This window comes from Elaeis guineensis, chromosome 3 (assembly GCF_000442705.2).
Source record: "Elaeis guineensis isolate ETL-2024a chromosome 3, EG11, whole genome shotgun sequence".
Lineage (NCBI taxonomy): Eukaryota > Viridiplantae > Streptophyta > Magnoliopsida > Arecales > Arecaceae > Elaeis > Elaeis guineensis.
In genome coordinates, this window is record NC_025995.2 from 88,470,330 (window position 1) to 88,492,141 (window position 21,812).

Genomic DNA, 21,812 nt, shown 5'->3' on the forward strand with positions numbered 1-21,812 from the left:
TCTTTAGCTTAATGAGGATGCTAGCGCTTAAACAAAGGAGTGTGTGAGAGGGTGCATTGGGCATCCTTTATCGTTGATTGTGGCCATGTCTCTAAGATTGAGAGAGGTTAAAAATCATAATTTCTTTGACTAAAAAATTCATAAAAGGTTTTTATTCCCATTAGACATATTTAAAACTAGTTTTTATACTAGTATATTTTGGAAGGTGAATTTTTGAGTTGTTAAACATCTGCATGCTAGCCGCTGTAGATTTTGTACATATTTGAACATTCCTTTTACTTATATGTAAATATATAAATATATATTTTTTATCCAATTACTAGAAGTTTAGAGGCAACTTACCGGACTGTTAGCTTATTTTTTTTTTCCTTGTCTCTTTATCAGATGCCAAAGAGTAGCTCAGATGGGGTTACATGCTGAATGCTAAAAGATTAGAATTAAGTCAGATTTCCTCATATCAGTAAATTTATATTTAAAATATTGGATAACTTGGAAATAATGACTCTTTCTAGTTTAAGTTAACTTGATTTATGGAGTCAATAATAATTAAATTTTCTAGATGCTTTATCTGTTATCAGATTTGACGCACATCTATTTGTGAAGTGAGAAACTCAGGCAGCTGGTTTTGCATATCCTATGGGCCAAACCTACGGATGTTCAATCATCTATCATGTGTCCAGGTCATGCTGGTAGGATCAGTCATGACATTATCACAATGATGAAATTTCTTTCATCATTCAAGAAATATGGGTATAGATTTCCTTTTTTTGGTTATATGTGAGGTATTTAAACTTTGTATATGGTTAGCTTTCTGCACTTTCGTTCTCTCACATCATTCACTTGTGAAAACTAGGTATCCGATATCTTGACTTATAAATAGCTAAGGGAAAATATAGAGGAGTCAGGTTGTTAGGGTACGCTGACTTCTTCGACTTCTCTCCATGTCTGTGTAAAGAGAGGCTTTCAGAATCAACCTACCAAAATAATGATGGGTTGGTGAATCCAAACATGCCTACAATTTGAGTAGCCTTAGAAATAATGGATCGTATGATAGAAAGAGAGATCCAAATATTAAGTCTCGCTAATTAGGATGCTCATTCTTTTGCAGATAAAAAATTTATTCAGAAAACTATATTTTTCTAGATAAGTATTTTTCAGACAATATTTAGATAGGAAAATAATTTATCCATATTATTTTATACATTGAAAAATGGTTCAGAAATATGTTATCCATATTCTTTTGTATTACTATTTTTTTATATAAGTTGCTATGATCTATCTATATTTTTCATAATATCCTTTATTATATAAATACTATTATATATAATAATATATTATATTATATAATATGATATTATATTATATTATATTATTATATATTATTATATAACTATTATAATATAGTATAATATATTAATATCTTATATTAATATAATATCATATATATTATATAATATGATTATATATAATAATATAGTATAATATAATATATTATATTAGTATATTTTATTATATATAAATATATTATATTATTACATTATTATTATAGTATTATATAAATATTACTATATATAATAATATAATGTAATGTATAATAATATATTATATTATTATATATTAATTTAATATTATATTATAATATATTATATTATATTATGTTAATATCTTATATTAACATGATATAATATATTATTATATACAATAATATATTATATTATTATTTTATTATTATAGTTTTATAATAATATAATATATTATATTATATTATATTAATATCTAATATTAATATAATATAATATATATTATATAATATTATTATATATTATAATGTAGTATAATATATTATATTATATTAGTATATATTATTATATAAACATATTATATTATTATATATTATTTTAATAATATATTATAGTATATTATATTATTTTATGTTAATATCTTATATTAATATAATATAATATAATAATATATTATATTATTATTTTATTATTATAGCAGTATATTATTATACTATATTACAATATTATATATTATATTATATTATAATAGTTTATTATAATATTATAAGATAATATTCTTTAATATATTATATTATATTATATTATAATAATATATTGTAATATTATATATTATATTATATCATATTATATATATTATATTGTATTGTATTATATTATATGATAATGTTAAGGGTATATTAGAAATGAATTAAAACTATTATTTTTTCGGTTGATGGGAAAATGATTTAGACACTTTTTAGATGGGTAAGATTTTCTCTCATTTTATGAATAAATTCTATACATGAGAAAGCAACTTATCTATCTTAAAAAATATGAGAATATAAATAAATTGATTAATAAAAAAATTGATCCATTTTTTCATAATATTTATTCATAAAAGAACAGATCCTATAATGTCAAGATCGGACCTAGATGACTTGTATTGTGATTGTCTTTTCTTGATGCTTTCTTTTTTTTTCTTTTTTTTTCTTTTTTTTTTTTTTGCGGTAGAAGATGTGCGTCTCATTTAAAGTTCATGTAGGACCACCGATACAAAGGAGGGTGTGGTTTACGCTATGCTCATAAATGATATTTAACTTTCTTCAGACCAAAGCATGATGGATTCTTTCAAAACAATTTAATTACGATGATCGCGCAAAGAAATCATTCAATCAAATCATAGGGTTTGGTAAAGTAGGGACAGATATATACATCCGGAAGTTTTTTTTTTTTTCTTTTTGATAATAAATTCATCCGGAATTGGGACTGATACATCTCTGCCTATGCCACCAACCAACATATTCCCTCTCTCTCCCACTCTCTCTCTCTCACTCACCAACTCGCTCGCACGCATACAAGGAAAAGACGATAAAAGAAAGACAAACAGACACAGACTTCTTAGTTTCAGCTTCTTTACAGCGTTGGTTTCTCCCAACCAAAAACCCTAGCCGTATGTACGTGAAGCGCTGTATGGCTTTTGAGGATCCGCAGCCCTCTCCTCCATATCCCCATCCCAAAACCAAACCCTCTCTATATAAACCCCACAGACCATATACTAACTCATAGGGCGAGAAGGAAGACAGAACCCAACAAGACAGCGAAGAGAAAGCAACAATAATGCTTCCCATCCTCCTCCTCTCCCTCCTCTTCTCCTCCTCCTCCCACGCCGCAGACTTCTGCGTGGCGGATCTAACGGGCCCAGAGACCCCCTCGGGCTACCACTGCAAGAACGAATCTGCCGTCACCGCCGATGACTTCGTCATGACCGGCCTCGGCGTGCCCGGCAACTTCTCGAGCATGTTTAAGGCTGCACCCAAGGCCGCCTTCGTCCGCCAGTTTCCCGGCATCAACGGGCTTGGCATCTCAGCTGCCTTCGTCTATTATGCCCCTGGGGGTTTTATTCCCCTCCACACCCACCCAGCCGGCAGTGAACTCATTGTGGTCACCCAGGGCACCCTCCTTGCTGGCTTTATCTCCTCCGCCAATAACGCCTACTATAAAACCCTCAACACGGGCGACGCCATGGTCTTCCCCCAGGGGCTGCTGCACTTCCAAGTGAATGTTGGTGAGACGACCGCGATAGCCGTCGTCGGCTTCAGTAGCCCGAGCCCTGGGATCCAAACAACATCGTTCTCGCTCTTTGCGGGCAATTTGCCATCGGCATTGGTGGAGAAGGTTACCTTCCTTGATGATGATGAAGTGAAGAAGCTCAAGAAGATGTTGGGAGGGACTGGGTAGATGAGAGAGCTTGCTGGCCGAGAATTGATTTAATGGGCGCCAGGTGTTTTTTCAGGGTTTTGATTGTGTTGAGAGTTCGATGTATGTATTCCTTTTGTTGTGGGGCAAATTGGTGGTGTATGAAGACTAAATCTAATTTGATGTAATAAAACAGTAATTGCTAATTTTTTTTTCTTCTCTATTTCTTTTTAACTTTAATATGATACCTAATATAAATCCCATGCAATAGATAAAAAAAGTGTATATGGATTAAAGAAGTGGAGATACGGTTGTTTGTGGAACAAAAATGGAACCGTTTAGTATCATCAACATTTTGAAAAAAAAAAATCATACTGGTGAATGCTAATTAGGATTGCGCTAAAGACTTATCCATTAAGCATTTATTGAATATCAAATTTGTAGAAATATCGCTTAGCAAAATTTGTTGAGTATGTATGGCATGGTTTACAATTGGTAATTAGGAAAAAATGTGTGGTGGTTGTATCATGGAAACTATTGTGAAAGTTCTTATAAAAATAGTAACAAATCAATAAATCATGCATGAATATTTCTTAAGATTAAAAAATTATATATAAACTTAATTAACATATGCTTAAAATCTTCAGAATGCCATTAATTCTTTTTCTAAATCCTGGTGTAGGCTATGATAGATTTACAAGTAGGTAGGTCCAATTAAAGTTCTAGCAATTATTGCACCCAGTAGGTGGGTAACGTAAGAGGGTGCCGTAATAATGAATGAGTGTATGCATCGAGTATTCTAGTTCCGAGCCAATGGCCACATTCTTCTTGGTATAATGTCCATCTCATGCAATTGCGAAGTCATTTTCTTGGGTTAGCTATATGACCAAGTGGTCCATCCATTTGGGCCACCCGATACTTTACCAGTACCTTCTTTTGATTTTTTTTTCCCCTTCTCTTTGTTGGAAATCATACTTCTATATGCGACGAAAAGGGAAGGTTTGGTAAGCATACTTCCAATTCGCAAAAGGTCAGCAAAAGGAAACCGTTTAAATTAACGTTGAAAAAAATTCTATTTTGATTTGTTTCATTTCCTGTTTGAGAGAAAGGTGATCACCGAAAAAAATCTACTAGGATTTGTGATAATTCTAAAATATTAATGATGTAAATGATTTTGGCCATTTTACCCACAAAAAAAAAAAAAATGATAGTTTGCTGTTGAAAATAGGGATGACAATGGGTAGAGTTTGGGTCGGGTATTGTATTACCCATCCTCAAATCCAAACTTAATACTCTATACTCAAACACTATCTGATCGAATAAGAAAAGAGATACCCATCTCCATACCCAATGAATTCGAGAGTACCCACGAGTAACCCATTTCTCCATATCCAACCCATATCCTCCCTATGCCTATCCCATATCCAAAAAAAATAAACAACCAAAATAATTTTATGCATATTATTAATCAAAACAAAAGTACCAATTCAACATAGAACATAATTTATAAGTCCAGATTTATAGAAATTAAATATAAAAATAGAATTATAATTCAACATAAAATATATAAATATCCAAAATAATTTTATACATATTATCAACCAAAACAGAATTATCGAAACAGAATTATAAACATATATATTCGGGTATTACCCATACCCGTAGGTTCGGATAGGGTTCGAGTTCAGATTCGGGTAGAAAATAGCCCTACCCATATCCATGCTACAGTTTTTGGGTTTTACTCAAACCCGATCAAACCCTATTTTTAAGATTTGATTGGATTTGGATAGGCTTTCTGCGTTTAAGTCTCTCTTAAATGAATTGTTTACTTCATAGCTCAAATTTACCGATCAAATTAGAGAAAAACATTACAACCTGGTTTTTGGCACATGTTGTGAACGCCAAGGCCCTTATAGTGCAATGAACATGTTTTATTCAATAGATGGAAGGATTTGTAAATGTATATCTCTTGCTTCACCAAAAGAAAATCTAAATATAGGAATGAAGGAAGGCGCAATTGCTCGTGCTGAAAGTGTGATGGATCCGGTGGTGTTGAAAAAGTTTGGGGCAGCATCCCCTAGGGTTTGGTATAAAAAAGAAACAATTCTTTTAGTACATAATCCGCTAATTTATGAGATGCCATGCAAACGCGACATACAAAGAAGACACATGTAGTCATACATGTTTGAGTAGTTAGAGCAACTCGGTTTTATAGATCATATCCTTAACATACTCTTGAAGCAAGTTTTATTTTTGAAATAATTGAAGCCAGCCACATTAAAGATGTACAATGGAGTGTTTCATAGAAACTATATATATATGATCCTACCAAATTGCACTAGCACGAGAGAAGGAATACAATAATAGTTTTAAAGGAATCACAGTCTCCGCGTACTCCTTTCTCATTCCTCTTAATTAGATACATAATCATTAGATACATCAGTCCAATAGCCAGAAATTAGCATGGAATTGGGAAGAATTTTTAGTCTGAAAACCTGCTCTTCAAAGAATAAAGGTACTCCTTAAACTTTCCATGTTCTATTATCATTCACTCCCACATCTTGACCTATGACACCTCAATGTTTAAACAAGCACTTGGCTTAATTTTGTCTTCTAGATGTGCATAAAGCCTCTCCAGGAATTGGATACCTGCGCATGTCTCGGATAACGAACAACCAAACCAAGCTATGTTTCCATGGGCCCGGCATTGCATGGCCTTTGTGAAGATCACGTGTCACATCCATGCACGTCCACTACTTTTATTCGAATGACCCACGAAAAAACGGCATCGTGCGTGAATTGTGGACTCCAATTTGAGAGGATCAAGGAAGTTAGAGGGATCCGTGGTATGGTGAAACAAGTCAGCTTGGATTTTAATATCGCACTCACGCTCCTCCCTCCTCTATGTTTTCTTTCATCGTTAGGGATCTGGAACCTGACCCCTGAAGAGCAGAGGAGGAAATATAATGTTGGTCTCGCAACAGAAGGTTAGTCTTCCACCAACCCTGATTGTTCCTTTCTTTTTTTCCTCTTTCCTGCCTTCTTTTTCTTTTATGTTTCCTGTATGTGTTATTACAATGACGAAATCTCTTTGATTTGTTCTTGTAATGTAGGCATATATATTTCTTTTTGAATATATGTGAGGCATTCAAACTTTTATGTAGTTAGATGTCCTCTGATTTCATTCTTTCACAACCTTCTCTTGCAAAAACTAAGATAAATGCTTGCAATCTTTGGTTTAAAGTAGGAGAGATGCATAGGACTGAGAGACTATACCTTGTAGTTAGGGTCCACGGACTCTTCCATGTCCGTGGACCCAACAACAAAATAACAAGATGATGAAATTGAGAATGCAAAGTGAAACCATTTATCATGAGCTTAGCACCCACTCATCTAAAATAACATAAACTTCACGACAGATTTTTCCTTCTTTTTTTTTTTTTTTTTTTAATTCTTATAAACAGCTTAAGTCCAATCCTTCTCCCATATCACTTATAGAGAAAATCTACAAGGCGATTACATCCTTATCATAGCAGAAAAGGACATTTAGGAGTGAAAAGGGATTATGTCATTTAGTTGTATCCGGTTCAAATTAGATTAGAATAGAAATTGGTTATTCGGCTAGATCCGGATATCTATCAATAAGTATTGCTATATTTGCTGCCCAACTAGCCTAGACATGAACTAGGAGTTTAGAATGCGGCCAACACTTTTCTTTAAACTTATTGTCAGGTTATTGATGATTAACTCCTTTCCTCTATTTGCACGAAGGATGGATTTGAGGATAGTATAGATGAATCTTCTATCCATCCTTCCTTGTATTTGATGAAATATAAGAGTATGGATGGAAATAATTCCCTTCTATTTAATATTAAGAAAAATGAAAAAAAGAATAAATGATATTTATATGATATTTTTATTAAACTATCATTTGATAAATATATTATTAATATTATCAATTTATAATACTTATAGATACTAAAAAAGTAGGACAATAAATAAATTTATAATTTTTATAATTTATAATTATACAAAAAAATATAAATACTTAATTTTAATTAATTAATTATATAAATAATTTTATAAATTAATTATATTTGGATTAACTTATTCACATATATTAATTATATAAACAACCCATTAATTTATAATTTAATTTAAATAGTTAATTAATTTTACATAAATAGTTAACTAAAAATAATGAATATAAATTGAAACATAGGAGACAAGTCTAATCATTTATGTATAACTATGGAAGTTATGTATTAAAGTTAAAATAATTAATAATAAAATTTAATAGTGTGGGTAAAATAAAAATATAAATAAATAAAATGAATGAAAAGGCAAAAATATTAGAATCTTATCAAAAAATTAATAAAGAATAATTTTGTTAACACGATACTCACCCCTAATAGGCTCCATTCGTCTTTTCTTGTATCCTACCGATTTAGATTGGAAGTCAAGATTGATACGTAATTCTATTTGTTTTCATCCTTTCCAAAATTTTTTAAACCAAATAATAGATAGAATAATTCATCCTTCCAAACATGTCCATCCTCTTTCATTATCCCACCTAAATACAGAGCCAGTAATTTCACCAACTCGACCAATTGATATTATCAACAGCCACCTCCATGTGAATTTTTAAAAATGGTTTTCTTATTGTAGATTTCTTATTCGATTTATGTAGGGCAAGGGATATGATATAAAGGAAGCTTTAGTTTATGCTACTTCTAGGCAGCCTTTGTATGTCTACATGCTCATAAAGAATTCAGACCTTCAACGATGATTGAGGTCCCCATTGTCTTCACAAGATTGATAAGACATTCTAAGGTTCCACTTGATACTAGGCCAATGGGACTAGGATTGTTTATCTTGAGCTTTGAACTCATCTTATCTTGAGCTTTGAACTCCTACTTTGCTGTTCTTTCCCATGTTTTGTTTCTTTGTAATTTGGCCTACCACTGTAATCCAAGCCAAGCTATAGCTGGGTTTTTCTTCACACTTTTATCTTTCAATGCAAGTATCTTCCTATTAATAAAAGCTAGGTGGCTGAATTTTCAATCTCCTTCTCATCAGATTAAAAAAAAGTATATGCTCACAAAGGTCATAAGGTCTCGGTTCAAGTTAGAGACTACGTAGCAAATTAAGTTGGGACAGTATCTTTAGTTTTGGATAACTAATCTAGTGTGTGTATATATATATATTAAAATGAAGATTTCTGTATTGGTAAAGCCTCCATTTGACATGTTTATCTATCTCGGCCTCCTCGTTGATGTGGACACCGATGGCGTAATAGAAAATCAGGATGAAGGCCTTGATCTTGGACATCTTAAGAGAGAAAAACTTGAAGACGGAGATAGTGGTGAAGGGGGCAATGGCGGTCTTGGCGATGCTTGGCTGGCTAGCGAAGAAGATGGTGCAACCAGTAATCTTGTCCTCATGGATGAGCTGAAGTATGAGGCCAGCAGCTTTGTGGATGGACTACTGGTCGATCATATCCTCAAAGATGGCAGGAGTCTTCAGCGCAGAATCGAGGCCCAAACCATGGATATACAAGTGGATACTAATACATTCGATCTGGATGAAGTCCCGACTCTCTGAGAACATCTTGAACTCTACTATGGCAGTAAAAGAGAGAAGAGAGAGTGAGTTTTGGAAGTGAAGAGTAAAATAGATGAAAAGCCTGGATGAAGGTCTCAATCTGGGACATCTTGAGAAAGAACTTGAAGCCGAAGACGATGACAAAGGGGCTCTCCTGGCCGAGGGACTTGGCGAAGCCCATGGTAATGACGGTCTTGCCATTAATGCTGGGCTGGCCAACAAGTAGGATGGCATGGCTAGCAATCTTGCCCTTGCATATGAGTTGGAGGATGAGGCTAGCAGTCTTGTGGTGGACTGTTAGCCTATCATGCCCTCAAAGATGGCATAGACATCCAGAGCAGAATTAAGGCTCAGACAGTAGATGTGCGAGTGGATGTTGATATGCTTGATCTGGATGATGTCCCGATTTTTCGAGAACCTCTTGAGCTCCATATGACAGCAGAAAGGGAAAAGAGAGACTAAGCTCCGGAGGTGAAGAGCAAAGCAGAGAATAACAAATGCTAATACGGAAAAAAAGATGAGGGTTTTAGAAAAAACTAGGTGGCAAGAGGCTCACGGAAATACCAAATTTAGAAAAAAATAAAATAGCATATAAATAGCTTATAATCCGTACTATACATAAAATATATTTTTTTTATTATTTTAAATATTTTTTAAATACATATAGAATTGATATTAAGAAATCAATAAGATAATATATATTTAAAAAAAATTGCATCCTATACATGGTATGGGATTATAAGCTAATTAAGTTATATAATAAGGACGCATTCCTTCCATGCCATTAGACTCAGTTCCATAATATCAATAATAATAAAACAATAGTTCCAGTACATATAAACTCTCCTATTTATTTTATTTTTTAAAAGTATTTGATGCTTGATGAAATCTCATAGCGTGTCGACATACAAAAAAGTAGTATGAATATATTATATATACGTAAAACTGAAGTAAAGAGTGATGATCCTATAATGATATCTTCCTGCTATTAGTTCTTAGACATTATTTTTCTCTAATTTTTTGAAACAATCATGGCAAGCTTATTTGTTATACTTTAATAATTCTAGACCTATTTAATCTAATCTTTCTACATTTTGTATGAGTCATTATGTGATTGTAAATTCAAATATAAATCAAACTCGACTGAAGTTACCAAAACAAATCCATCTAAGGCCAATCATATTCCAACTTTCAAACTGAGTAGGTTACTTTTGGACTCCAACAAGCCTAGTCACGAAAGGAACTAAATCCACAAACCCTAGCCAATGAAGAGAAGCACAAAACCTATTACTTAAGCCCATCAAACGTCATCTTCCAAGTCCCAAGATTTTTCCATGTCCCAAGTAATAATAAGCCTATAGCTGCCTCATAGCAAGCCATCTCATGGCCACTCAATAACATCCAATGACAAGTCACTTCATTGGCAGTTTATACGCACTCCATATCTGCCGACAACCACCTTTTGCTGGACTTCCAAGCCAAGCCCTATCCATTACCCTTCAAAACCAAATGCCATGCATATACATCGGAACTAAGAAGCTTTCAGCCATCCCAGCTCGACGCTTAAAATACATCATGATCTTATATTAAAATATATTAATCAAAATATTTTTATCGAAAAAAATTTTAAAAAAAAAAATATATTTTTTTCTGTGCGATATTTTTTCATGCACGTACCAAACTTTTACTGGAAGAGAAAATATATTTTTTCTGTGCAATATTTTTCATGCACATACATATATTATTTATGCATGCTTGGGTGGGTAGTTGGAACGTCATTTTCATGGAAGAATAGAAGAAAATCCTTCCTTTTCTTACATTGATGATTAGTAAGAGGAAAAATTTTCTTAAGAATTTTTTTTTTTAAATTTTCTCTATCTTAATCTTCAATCCTAACTTTCAAAGCTTTGTTGAGGATGATTCAAAGCGATGATTTCATTTTCTCAACCCAATCATAGTAACTGAGGCTTTCCTCTTCTTTTGTCTCTCTTCTGTTATCTTTTATTTTTCATCTGAGATATATCAGAAATATTTTTCATATCATATAATCGATAATATATCTTAGATTTTCATAGCATATCAAATAAGTTACTTGTATATATTCGGATATCTTTAATCACTATATTATGACCAACCAAATATCGTAATCTTAGATCAATACAGATTAGATTATCTCAAGATTTAGATCACTATTGATCCTAGATTATCATGATGATTCCAGTTGGATCATCAAATGCCCCTTGCAAGAATTTGTACCTTTTTGTGGTGTCCAAGGGTGCGATTCTTGGAGAAAAATATGAGAAGGAAGTGCAGAAGAAAGTGGTGATAGTATCATACACATACACGAAGTGTTGAAAAGAGCTTACTTATATTTTGCATTGTTGCTGTTCCATGTGTATATACATGCATCATATAACATAATGGAACCATTTTAACTGACGGGTAATAACACCTAGCATTATTCGTGCTGAGCTTTAGGAACTTAGAAACACAAAAAATTGAATACATGTCAATGATGGAGACTGCATAAATAATAGGTCATCATGCACCCCGCACTTAAAAGAAAAAAATTTATATATTATGCTTACGAAGAGATAAATTAAGCCCATATAAAAGAATAAAAGCTTCCGACTGTATTTACATCAAAAAAAAAAAAAAAAAAAGCCGGTAAAAACCAGTCCCACAAAGACTACTCCTAAACTTCACCGCATAAAGGCAACTAAAAGACTACTCCTAAACTTCACCACATAAAAGCAACTAATCAAGCATTTGCTTTCTTAGTTTTCGAATCCGTCACTTCCTACTAGAATCTGGGTTGTTTATGAAATTATCATTTGACTGATTGTCTTGTGGAGCTTGGAAGACAGTATTCTGTTGCGGAGGAAACACTTCTGCAATGTCATCCCTATCATCAACACTCGTCTGCTCTCCAAATACACTCGGGTCCGGTCCAAATATACTACGTAACTGAACCTCTAGAGGATCTTCTGGAGGTGATGAATAGAATGATTCGGAGATCATCTGTTGATTTTCAAATCCAAACTCTGAAGTTTGAACCCGATCTAGAGGATCTTCTGGAGGTGACGGATAGAGTGATTCGGAGATCATCCGTTGATTTTCAAATCCAAACTCTGAAGTTTGAACCCGATCTAGAGGATCTTCTGGAGGTGACGGATAGAGTGATTCGGAGATTATCTGTCGATTTTCAAATCCAATCTCTGAAGTTTGACTAAGTTGATACCCGAGATCAATGCTTTGCATGGAAGGATTTAGAATGTCCTGCTGAAAGTTCTGAGCACTTGGATGATAATCACCTATATCATCGGAGCTGATGAAACCCGTGAAATCATTCGGCAATGACATTGATGGTGCTTGTGTGACGCTACCAGTATTATAATTAGCATGACCATCCATATCATAATAATTCACATGACTACCATTATTATTGTGAATAACTTGATAATCTAGTGGTTCCACTTCTCTACCATCATGTTGAATCTGTTGAACCTGAGATGTTCCTGGTTTTTCGGTAGACCGGCTAGTGGTGGCTTTTGATGGCTCTTCTGGAGGTGACGGATAGAGTGATTCGGAGATCATCTGTTGATTTTCAAATCCAAACTCTGAAGTTTGAACCTGATCTAGAGGATCTTCTGGAGGTGACGGATAGAGTGATTCGGAGATCATCTGCTGATTTTCAAATCCAAACTCTGGAGTTTGACCAAGTTGATACCCGAGATCAATACTTTGCATGGAAGGATTTAGAATGTCCTGCTGAAAGTTCTGAGCACTTGGATGATGATCACCTATATCATCGGAGCTGACGAAACCCGTGAAATCATTCGGCAATGACATTGATGGTGCTTGTGTGACGCTACCAGTATTATAATTAGCATGACCATCCATATCATAATAATTCACATGACTACCATTATTATTGTGAATAACTTGATAATCTAGTGGTTCCACTTCTCTACCATCATGTGGAATCTGTTGAACCTGAGATGTTCCTGGTTTTTCAGTAGACCGGCTAGTGGTGGCTTGTTGGGCTTTTGGTGGCCCTCTGGCTCCCCACTTTTCTCCTCATCAGCTCTTGGCTGCTTTTGCTCCCTAGATTGGCTAGTGCTGGCTTGTTGGGCTTGTGTTGGCTCCTCTGGCTCGCCACCTGTGTCCTCATCAGCTCCTCGCTTCTTTTGTATGGTACATAAAACCCAGTCATCCAACTGTAATGAAAAAAAAACAAAAATAAAAATAAAAAACTAAAGAAAAATTAAAAGCTAGTATGACTGAAAAAAGACCCCAAAAAAAAAAAAAAAAGAGTTAAGTTAATTAGTATTGATGATATCAAAGAAAACGTATTATGGACCTTCATTGTGCCATCAGGTCTACGAGGACGGTTGGAACGATCTTGATTGATATATTCATACATGATCCAGTCAGTCTTGCTTCCTTTTCCAGCCTTCCCAGTGTAGAAAACCAAAGCTTTTCGTACTCCAATTTGTTCACCATCGTGTATGATTTTTTTCTCAACACCGGTGGCTTTCCAATATCCATCAACTGTTTTACGATTGGGTCGAATACCATTTGGATACTTGCGATCTCTTGGGGTGAAGAAGTACCACCTGTTGTCTCCACAATGTTTAAATTTTTCTGCATCCAAATATTTCAAATATCAGAAATAAAAAGCTTGTCATAAGATCCAATATTTAACATATAAAATATAAGAAGAATAAAAGAATGTCATAAGATCCAAATATTATACAAGAATAGAGGAATAGAAGCATACGTCAATGGTTTGAAACATGGCTGGCTTCCATAGGCTGAGACGGGTGCAAGTGATTTCAGTGATAAAATTAGAGGGACGCAAGTGATTTCAGCGATAAAATTAGATTCTTGATTAGATTATTAATATTAATAAGAAAAGGCATAATCATGTTTGGACAATAAATATTTGGCATAAATAATTTAATAAAATATTGATATTTAATCTAATGGAAAGATTTTTTTTTTACTAATTCTACTACCAGTCCATACTATATATTGCTATTAATAGCATACCCATCATATAAATAAAATGTAATAATAAATCAGACAAAAAAAAATACACTAGAAAACAATCAACACAGAAGATGATGTTCAACAATCTTCACTATATTTGCATTAAAAAAAAAAAATTAATGTTCAACAATCTCAACTATATCGCTGAAAAGGAAAAAGTAAATATAATTGTAAAAATGAATAACTTACCCACAAGTTTTGCTGGATGATATTCATATAGATTGACATCATTAAAAATATCATAAAACAATGGAAGGTTCACAATCTTTCCTTGAGTAATAAATGCAAGCTCATGATTATAAGGGTTGAAATGAAATCCTAGAGGGAACCTGGAATCAGGACCCCAAGTGATTTCCCTGATAAAATTGGATTCTTAATATTAATAGGAGAAGGCATAATCATATCTGGATAAGAAATATTAGGCACAAATAATTTAATAAAAGTATTGATATTTAATTTAATGGAAAGAATTTTTTTTTAGCTAATTCCACTGCCAGTCCATACTATTGCTACTAATAGTATATCAATCATATCAATAAAATGTAATAATAAATCAGACCAATAAAAAAATACACTAGATAATAATCAACATAGAAGATGATCTTCAACAACCTCAACTACATTTGTGATAAAAAATATTTTTAATATTCAACAATCTCAACTATAAAAAGGAAAACATAAACATAATGGTAAAAATAATTAACATACCTACAAGTGTTGCTGGATGATATTCATATAGATTGACATCATTAAAAACATCGTAAAGCAATGGTTCGTTTGCAATCTTTCTCCTTAAGTAGTGAAGTATAAGCTCATCATCACGAGGGTTGAAACGATATCCTGGAGGGAATCTGGAATCAGGACCCTGTCTGGTATCTATCACTATGTCCTCCTCTTCTTCATTGCCCTTGTCCATGCTACTCTCGGGATTCGAAGCCATGCTATCAGCCATCAATGGATCCGAAGCTACATTGTCAGCCATGAGGGTTATAAAAAGGGTCATAGATTAAAATAGAAAAATATGAAGATAGTGGTGTTTTGTGTGAGCAACAAACTTTGATTTTATATAATGGTTGATATAACTCCTAATTCCTCTCCCCGTTACCTCATAGCTTCGAATAAAGATGACAATTGGGTCGAATCCGATCATAAATAGATTGGATCAAAAATCATCAATCAAATCCGATCTATTTATTAAACGGATCAAAAATTTAAATCTGAATCCGATCTACTTATTAAACAGATAATCCGATCCGATCCATTTAATTTATTTATTAAATAGATCAAATTAGGTTAAATAGATTAAACAGGTTAAACGGATTAAACAGATCGAGTTAAATAGATCAAAAACAGATTAAACAGATTTTAAACAGGTTAAATGGGTCTTCAATGGGTTAAACAGGTTAAATAGATCGGATTAAATAGGACAAAAATAGGTTAAACAGATTAAATGGGTTATCTGATTCAATTCGACCTGAATATTAAACGGGTTAAACAGGTCAGATATCTAAAACTTCATATCCGATTCAATTATTAAACGGATAAAATCGATCCGTTTATGACCCAAATTTGTTTAGCCTAAATCCAAACCTATTTATGGAGGATCGAATACGAGTCGGATTGATGGGTTGGATCATATTTTGCCAGTTCTAGCTTCGAATAGGTCTGACGGGAATTCCTTTGCCTTCCCTCCAGAAATAAAATTTCATAACCTTTTTGAAATAGACTATATATTCGAATATTCTACTAAAAAACCTATATATTTGAGTACGTCTAGATTAATAACACATGCGGATTCAGTCCTCTCTAATTCCATTAACAAGAGAGAGAAAATCATAAAAATAAATCCAAACATCACCACTCCACTAATGATGCGTGATGTCGTGATTCATGGACTTTGATGGGGCATCATCTGGGTGACCCAATTCTAACTAATACTCACCTATCCCTTTAGGCAGCAATTAGGTCCAGCTAGGCTGGATAGGGATTGGGCCAGCATTAGATCAAAAAGTTGTTGATTTGGATGCGGTCTATTTATAAACAAATCAAAAGCCCAAATCCAAACCTTATCTCTACTTTTTTTAAATAGATAACTTGAGTTAATCCATATAAACCATTTAATAAATGGATAATGTCAAATTAAATGAGTTACATATATCTTAAATAGACTAAATGAATCTTAAATGGTTTAAAAAGGCATCTAACTATTAAAAAAGTCAACACATGTTTAAATCTAAATGTCATCACTCCACTCATGATGCGTGATGCCATGATTAATAGATTTTGATGGGTCATCATGGGGATGACTTGATTCTAATAAATACTTATCTATCCATTAAGGTAGCAATTAGGACCGGTCTAGTCAGATAGGGATTGGATCAGGATTGGGTCAAAAATATATAAATTTGAATGCAGTCTATTTATAAACAAATCGAAAGCCCAAATCCAAACCATATCTCTACTTTTATTAAATAAATGATTTGAGTTAGTCTATATAAATAATTTAATAAATGGATCGAGTCAAATTAAATGAGTTAAATAAATCTTAAACAGATTAAATCGATCTTAAATAATTTAAAAAGACATCTAAGTATTAAAAAAGTCAAAACAGGTTTAAACATTTAGGACTCTAAATCAAACCCTGCCAATTTAATGCCTAGGTACGAGTGAATAATGCATTGCTAAAATGGATTCATGGCCACATTAGCAATTTAATCTCTACTGAGGGATAGGCATAAAAGAAATAATAGTATTTTCTTAAGGAACAAAAGTACCATATATTCACACTACAGAAAATCCTCCATGCATTCGAGTGTGGGTTCATCTTTATTCACCGAAGGTGAAAGAAGCCACCGGAGACTTTGTCCAATGATGTAACGAGGCTGCTTAGAATTTTGGTTTATATAATTAAGGATAGCAACGGATCGGATATGGGTCGCAATGATCAATATACAAATTTATCTTATAATTAAAAACCCCGTACCTGCAAGTAAGTTAGGCATTGTTTATACGCTAAAAATGGTTCATGACCATATTAACAATTTAAGCTCTGTTGGGGGATAGGCATAAAAGAAATAATGGTATTTTCTTGAGGAAGAAAAGTATCATATATTTATACCGTAGAAAATCCTTCATGTGTTCGGTCCTAGGTTCACCTCTGCTTTCCAAAGATGAAGGTAACCATCAAAGACCTTGTGAGAGAGTTTCTTCTCTTGCCCTGTAATCTAATGATCTTAGGAAGCCTCCTAGAGTCTTGATTCGCATAGTCCTTATTAATTTTTCTATCTTCGTTCATGAGCTCATGACTTGTTATATTGTGGTCATCTTAGAGTCTTGATTCGCATAGTTCTTATTAATTTCCTATCTAAATTCATGAGCTTATGACTTGTTATATTGTGGTCACTGCATTAGCCCTTCAACTCTGTAGTTTTTTTTTTTTTTACTCTCTCTTTCTCCTATCCTATTTCTATTTGTATAAACTTCTCTTTTAATAAAATTTGGGGGAAAGCTTTTGCTTCTTCCTAGTTACATTCAAAAAAAAAAAAAAAAAAACATATTACCAGTTTTAGTGATAGGAGGAGAGGCTGTAAAATATTTGATCTCCCCTCACAATAAACCTAGATGGCACTACACTTTATAAAATATTTACAAGGTGTGATGTGTATCGGTTCGAGTTGTATCTTTCATACGAAAAAAATGATGGATCTTTTTCCACGGTGCCAACCATTGGATCATGCCTTGCATATATTTCAAAAGAAGGGATCATTCTTTTGTGTGAAAAATGCAATCCTGAACTTAATGTGCATATGCAAAGTATTTTATGGTAATGCAGCAGGCAACGCCAAATCCTTTCAAAAGGATTTATCTTGGACTGGCTTTTGTTGCCATCTAGACAGTTTAGGAAAAATACAAGTGATGAATTTGTATATAAAATTTTTTTACAAGTCATTCTAGATGAAATCACACCCATCCATCAAATGTAGTTAGGCATATTGGATAATAGAAATCATGGTACCGTTGAAGCTATGGGATTGATGAACAAAAAGAGAAAATAAAATAAAATATTTTTTAAACTCATTTTCACACACCAATAATAATATAATAATAATAATAAATAAAAAATTAACAATGGTTGTTATTCATATAAATCTAATGTCAAAAGATGCCATGATTCCTAAAACATATATATCAAATATATCTTTTTGTGCAATAAATCAGATTACATAATTATCTTGCCCAACATAGATCGGATCTTATCATATTAAAATGCTCGGCTCTACACTATCATAGCAATATTTTTGGCTCATGGCAGAGCACCAATACTGTGGCTATTCCTGTAGACTACTACAACCATGTTTCTAGCTCATGTGGACTATCAATACTACAACTAGTTCTGTGGACTACCACAGCCATATTTCCAACTCGTTGTAGGATATCAATTTTGTGAATAATTCAAAGGACCACAAGTGCTCAAACCCCAACACCATAATCATGTTTACAATCCATGAGGAAGCAGTAACAGTGGCTAGTTTGGGAGGATCATTGGTGCTCAACTCTAAACTATCACAACCATATTTCATAACAAAATGGCTTGTCCTACATACTACTACAATCATATTTTCAGTTTGTGGTGGGGCATCAACAATGTGGCTAGCCCAGATCACCATAACCCACAACCTCACATACAGTCACATAGCTCAATTACAAGCATGTTAGGCATTGTAATTCAATATTTCATTCTTTTGTAAAACTTGATGCATGTGATTATCAAAATCCATCCAAATCAGTATCCGTGATATGAAATATATAACATCAAATAAGTAATAAATATATACTATAATTAAGTATGTAATACATCACTATCAAAAACACATAGATCAAAAAATCACTAATGCACAAAATAACTTTTACATAAATAGATGATCAATGTTCAGATATTCTTACCTCCACTATTGTCAAACTAATTCATTATATTTATGATCTAGATATCAAGAATCCTACTTTATCCTCTTATACCAAGAATTGTTCTCCTATAAATCCAAAATTCATATTAAAATAAAATCTATGGCATAGGAATTATCTGTCTAAAACTCTTTATCGGGGTTTACTGGGGTTCACCAATAAATTTCTAGATCCTTTTTTCATGGATCTCCTAATCCATCTAAGCTAACATTTGGTGACCCAAATGGAATCACCACCATGGTGATCTAAGATCATCGATGATCTGAATCCTATGATGATATAATCACTGGTGATCTAAGATTATTGTGTTTGATAGGCCATAGTCCGATAATTAAAAATCTTTGGATATCCATGAATAACATATTTGGTGTCTTATGGAAATCCAAGATTACTGATTATATAATACCAAAACTATCTATAATATATTCCATAAAAATTAATTTATTAATCGTATATAATATATTATAAATAAAATATTATTATATTTATTAATATATTAATAATTAAAAGATTCTATAAAAATATATTTATTAGTTCTATAAAATTATTAATCTTATAAAAATATATTAATTATTATTAAAGAATTAATATTTTTATTTATACTTATAATATGTTGTTTATTAATATGAATATTTATTTTGATAAAAATAAAAAAATAGAAGTAATATATTAAATATTTTATTATATAAATATAAAGTATAATAAAAATTTTTATTTTATTTTAAAATTACTATTGAATCATAATATAATAATAATATGATTAATAATATATTAAAATTTAATATATATTATAATATAATATATAATATAATATATATAATATTGATATACAACGATATATTGATATATCAATTTTTTTAATAGATTAAGAGATTATCTTTATATTTCAATCTAAAATCACTGCTTCTTGGATTTTCCATCTTGAGGACAGGTCTCCTCCTATTATTAGATTGGGGAGTGATTTGAAAAGTAGGAGTGATTTAAAATCATCACTTCATAAGATAACTTTGGTGCAACTAAATTTATCAAAAAAGGAAAATAATTTAAAGAATAACATAAACTATGGAAGGAAGGAGACGGAAGAACACTCTTTGAAAACAGGGGCTTCCTCCCCTTTCCTCTCCTCTCCCAACTACGGCAATAGACGCTTTGAGGCCGGCAACAGCCCTCGAGGCAGCAAAGAGGAGAGCGAAGACCGGCGAGACAAGGCTGAAACAACCCAAGGAGAAGTCTCGGAACAGGGGCTATTCCCTTCTCTTTCTCCCCCAAACATGGTTGCATGCCCGACAACCGGCGAGCCCTCACAGCGTCCGACGGTGGGACACGACGACACAAACCCGAACACCGGCCGACAACAACCACGCTGGCGGTGGTCGGCAATGCAAGGGAGAAACGAAAAACAGGGGATGTCGGTTTTCAAAGAAAATCAGGCGACTCACCTGCCACAATCCGGTCGTCGGCGATGGCTAAGGAGCTAGGAGAGGGTGGAGTAGTTGAAATCAGGGCCTTCTTACCTCGACTCCGGCAGTTGATAAACGGCAATCAACGGTATCCCTCCAATCATACTCAACGGAAAAAAATCAATGGATTCGCCGGGACGGGAGGAGATGCTTTGCGGAAAGATTCGGGGACCTTTTATAGATCAAGTTTTAGGGTTTTTGTCAGAGTCCGACGAGCCCCAGACTCCTTCAGATGGCTTTGGAGGAGTCGGACTCTTTCGGGAGCTCACGTGCCAGACACGTGAGGATCCAAATTTCCTCTCTTTTTTATTTTCCCAGTTTGGGTTCTTTATGATTCTTTGTTAGAAATTGGTGCCTAAACCTATAAATTTTATGGATGACAAAATCGATCCAATCTGATGGATATATATCCTACTCAAATTCGATCGAATCCAAAAATAAAATTTGATCGAGTTTGGATTCGAATTTGGATAAAATCTAAAAACTATAACATGGATATAGATAGGATATGAATAGTGCTGTTTTCTATCCGAACCCAAATTCGAACTCGATCTAAACCTACGGATATGGATAATATCAGAATTCATATCCGAATATATATGTTTATAATTCTATTTTAGTAATTCTATTTTGATTGATAATATGCATAAAATTATTTTGATATTTATATGTTTTATGTTGAATTGTAATTTTATTTTTATATTTGATATCTATAAATCTGGTCTTATAAATTATATTTTATGTTGAATTGATAATTTTATTTTGATTGATAACATGCATAAAATTATTTTAGTTATTTATTTTTTTGGAGTATGGGATAGGCATGGAGCGGGTATGGGTTGGATATAAAAAAATAGGTTATCTATGAGTATCTATAATAAATAAAAAATTAACAATGGTTGTTATTCATATAAATCTAATGTCAAAAGATGCCATGATTCCTAAAACATAAATATCAAATATATCCTTTTGCACAATAAATCACATTACATAATTATCTTGACCAACATAGATCGGATCTGATCGTATTAAA

General features: G+C 32.9%; 2 protein-coding genes across 2 annotated transcripts; one reads left to right on the top strand and one right to left on the bottom strand.

Moving 5' to 3' along the window:
* The first annotated feature begins 2,937 nt into the window (after positions 1 to 2,937).
* LOC105041834 (germin-like protein 8-14) lies at positions 2,938 to 3,915 on the top strand. Its single transcript, XM_010918881.4, has one exon. It carries the CDS (start codon positions 3,120 to 3,122, stop codon positions 3,738 to 3,740), a length of 621 nt encoding a protein of 206 aa, XP_010917183.1. The 5' UTR covers positions 2,938 to 3,119; the 3' UTR covers positions 3,741 to 3,915.
* A 9,340-nt stretch (positions 3,916 to 13,255) lies between these two features.
* On the bottom strand, positions 13,256 to 15,339 carry LOC140856260 (NAC transcription factor 29-like). The gene is made up of 3 exons (XM_073253386.1): positions 15,066 to 15,339; positions 13,666 to 13,949; positions 13,256 to 13,522 (listed from the first exon to the last, which is right to left on the bottom strand). The coding sequence occupies exons 1-3, from the start codon at positions 15,337 to 15,339 to the stop codon at positions 13,256 to 13,258; spliced, it is 825 nt and encodes a 274-aa protein (XP_073109487.1).
* Between the last annotated feature and the right edge of the window lie 6,473 nt (positions 15,340 to 21,812).

Coding starts and splice junctions, on each gene's coding strand:
- LOC140856260 (XM_073253386.1), bottom strand. CDS start 15,339: ATGGCTGACAATGTAGCTTCGGATCCATTGATGGCTGATAGCATGGCT. Junction 13,950..15,065: donor TCATCCAGCAACACTTGTAG/GTATGTTAATTA, acceptor ATTTGGATGCAG/AAAAATTTAAACATTGTGGA. Junction 13,523..13,665: donor GACCTGATGGCACAATGAAG/GTCCATAATACG, acceptor TTTTCATTACAG/TTGGATGACTGGGTTTTATG.
- LOC105041834 (XM_010918881.4), top strand. CDS start 3,120: ATGCTTCCCATCCTCCTCCTCTCCCTCCTCTTCTCCTCCTCCTCCCAC.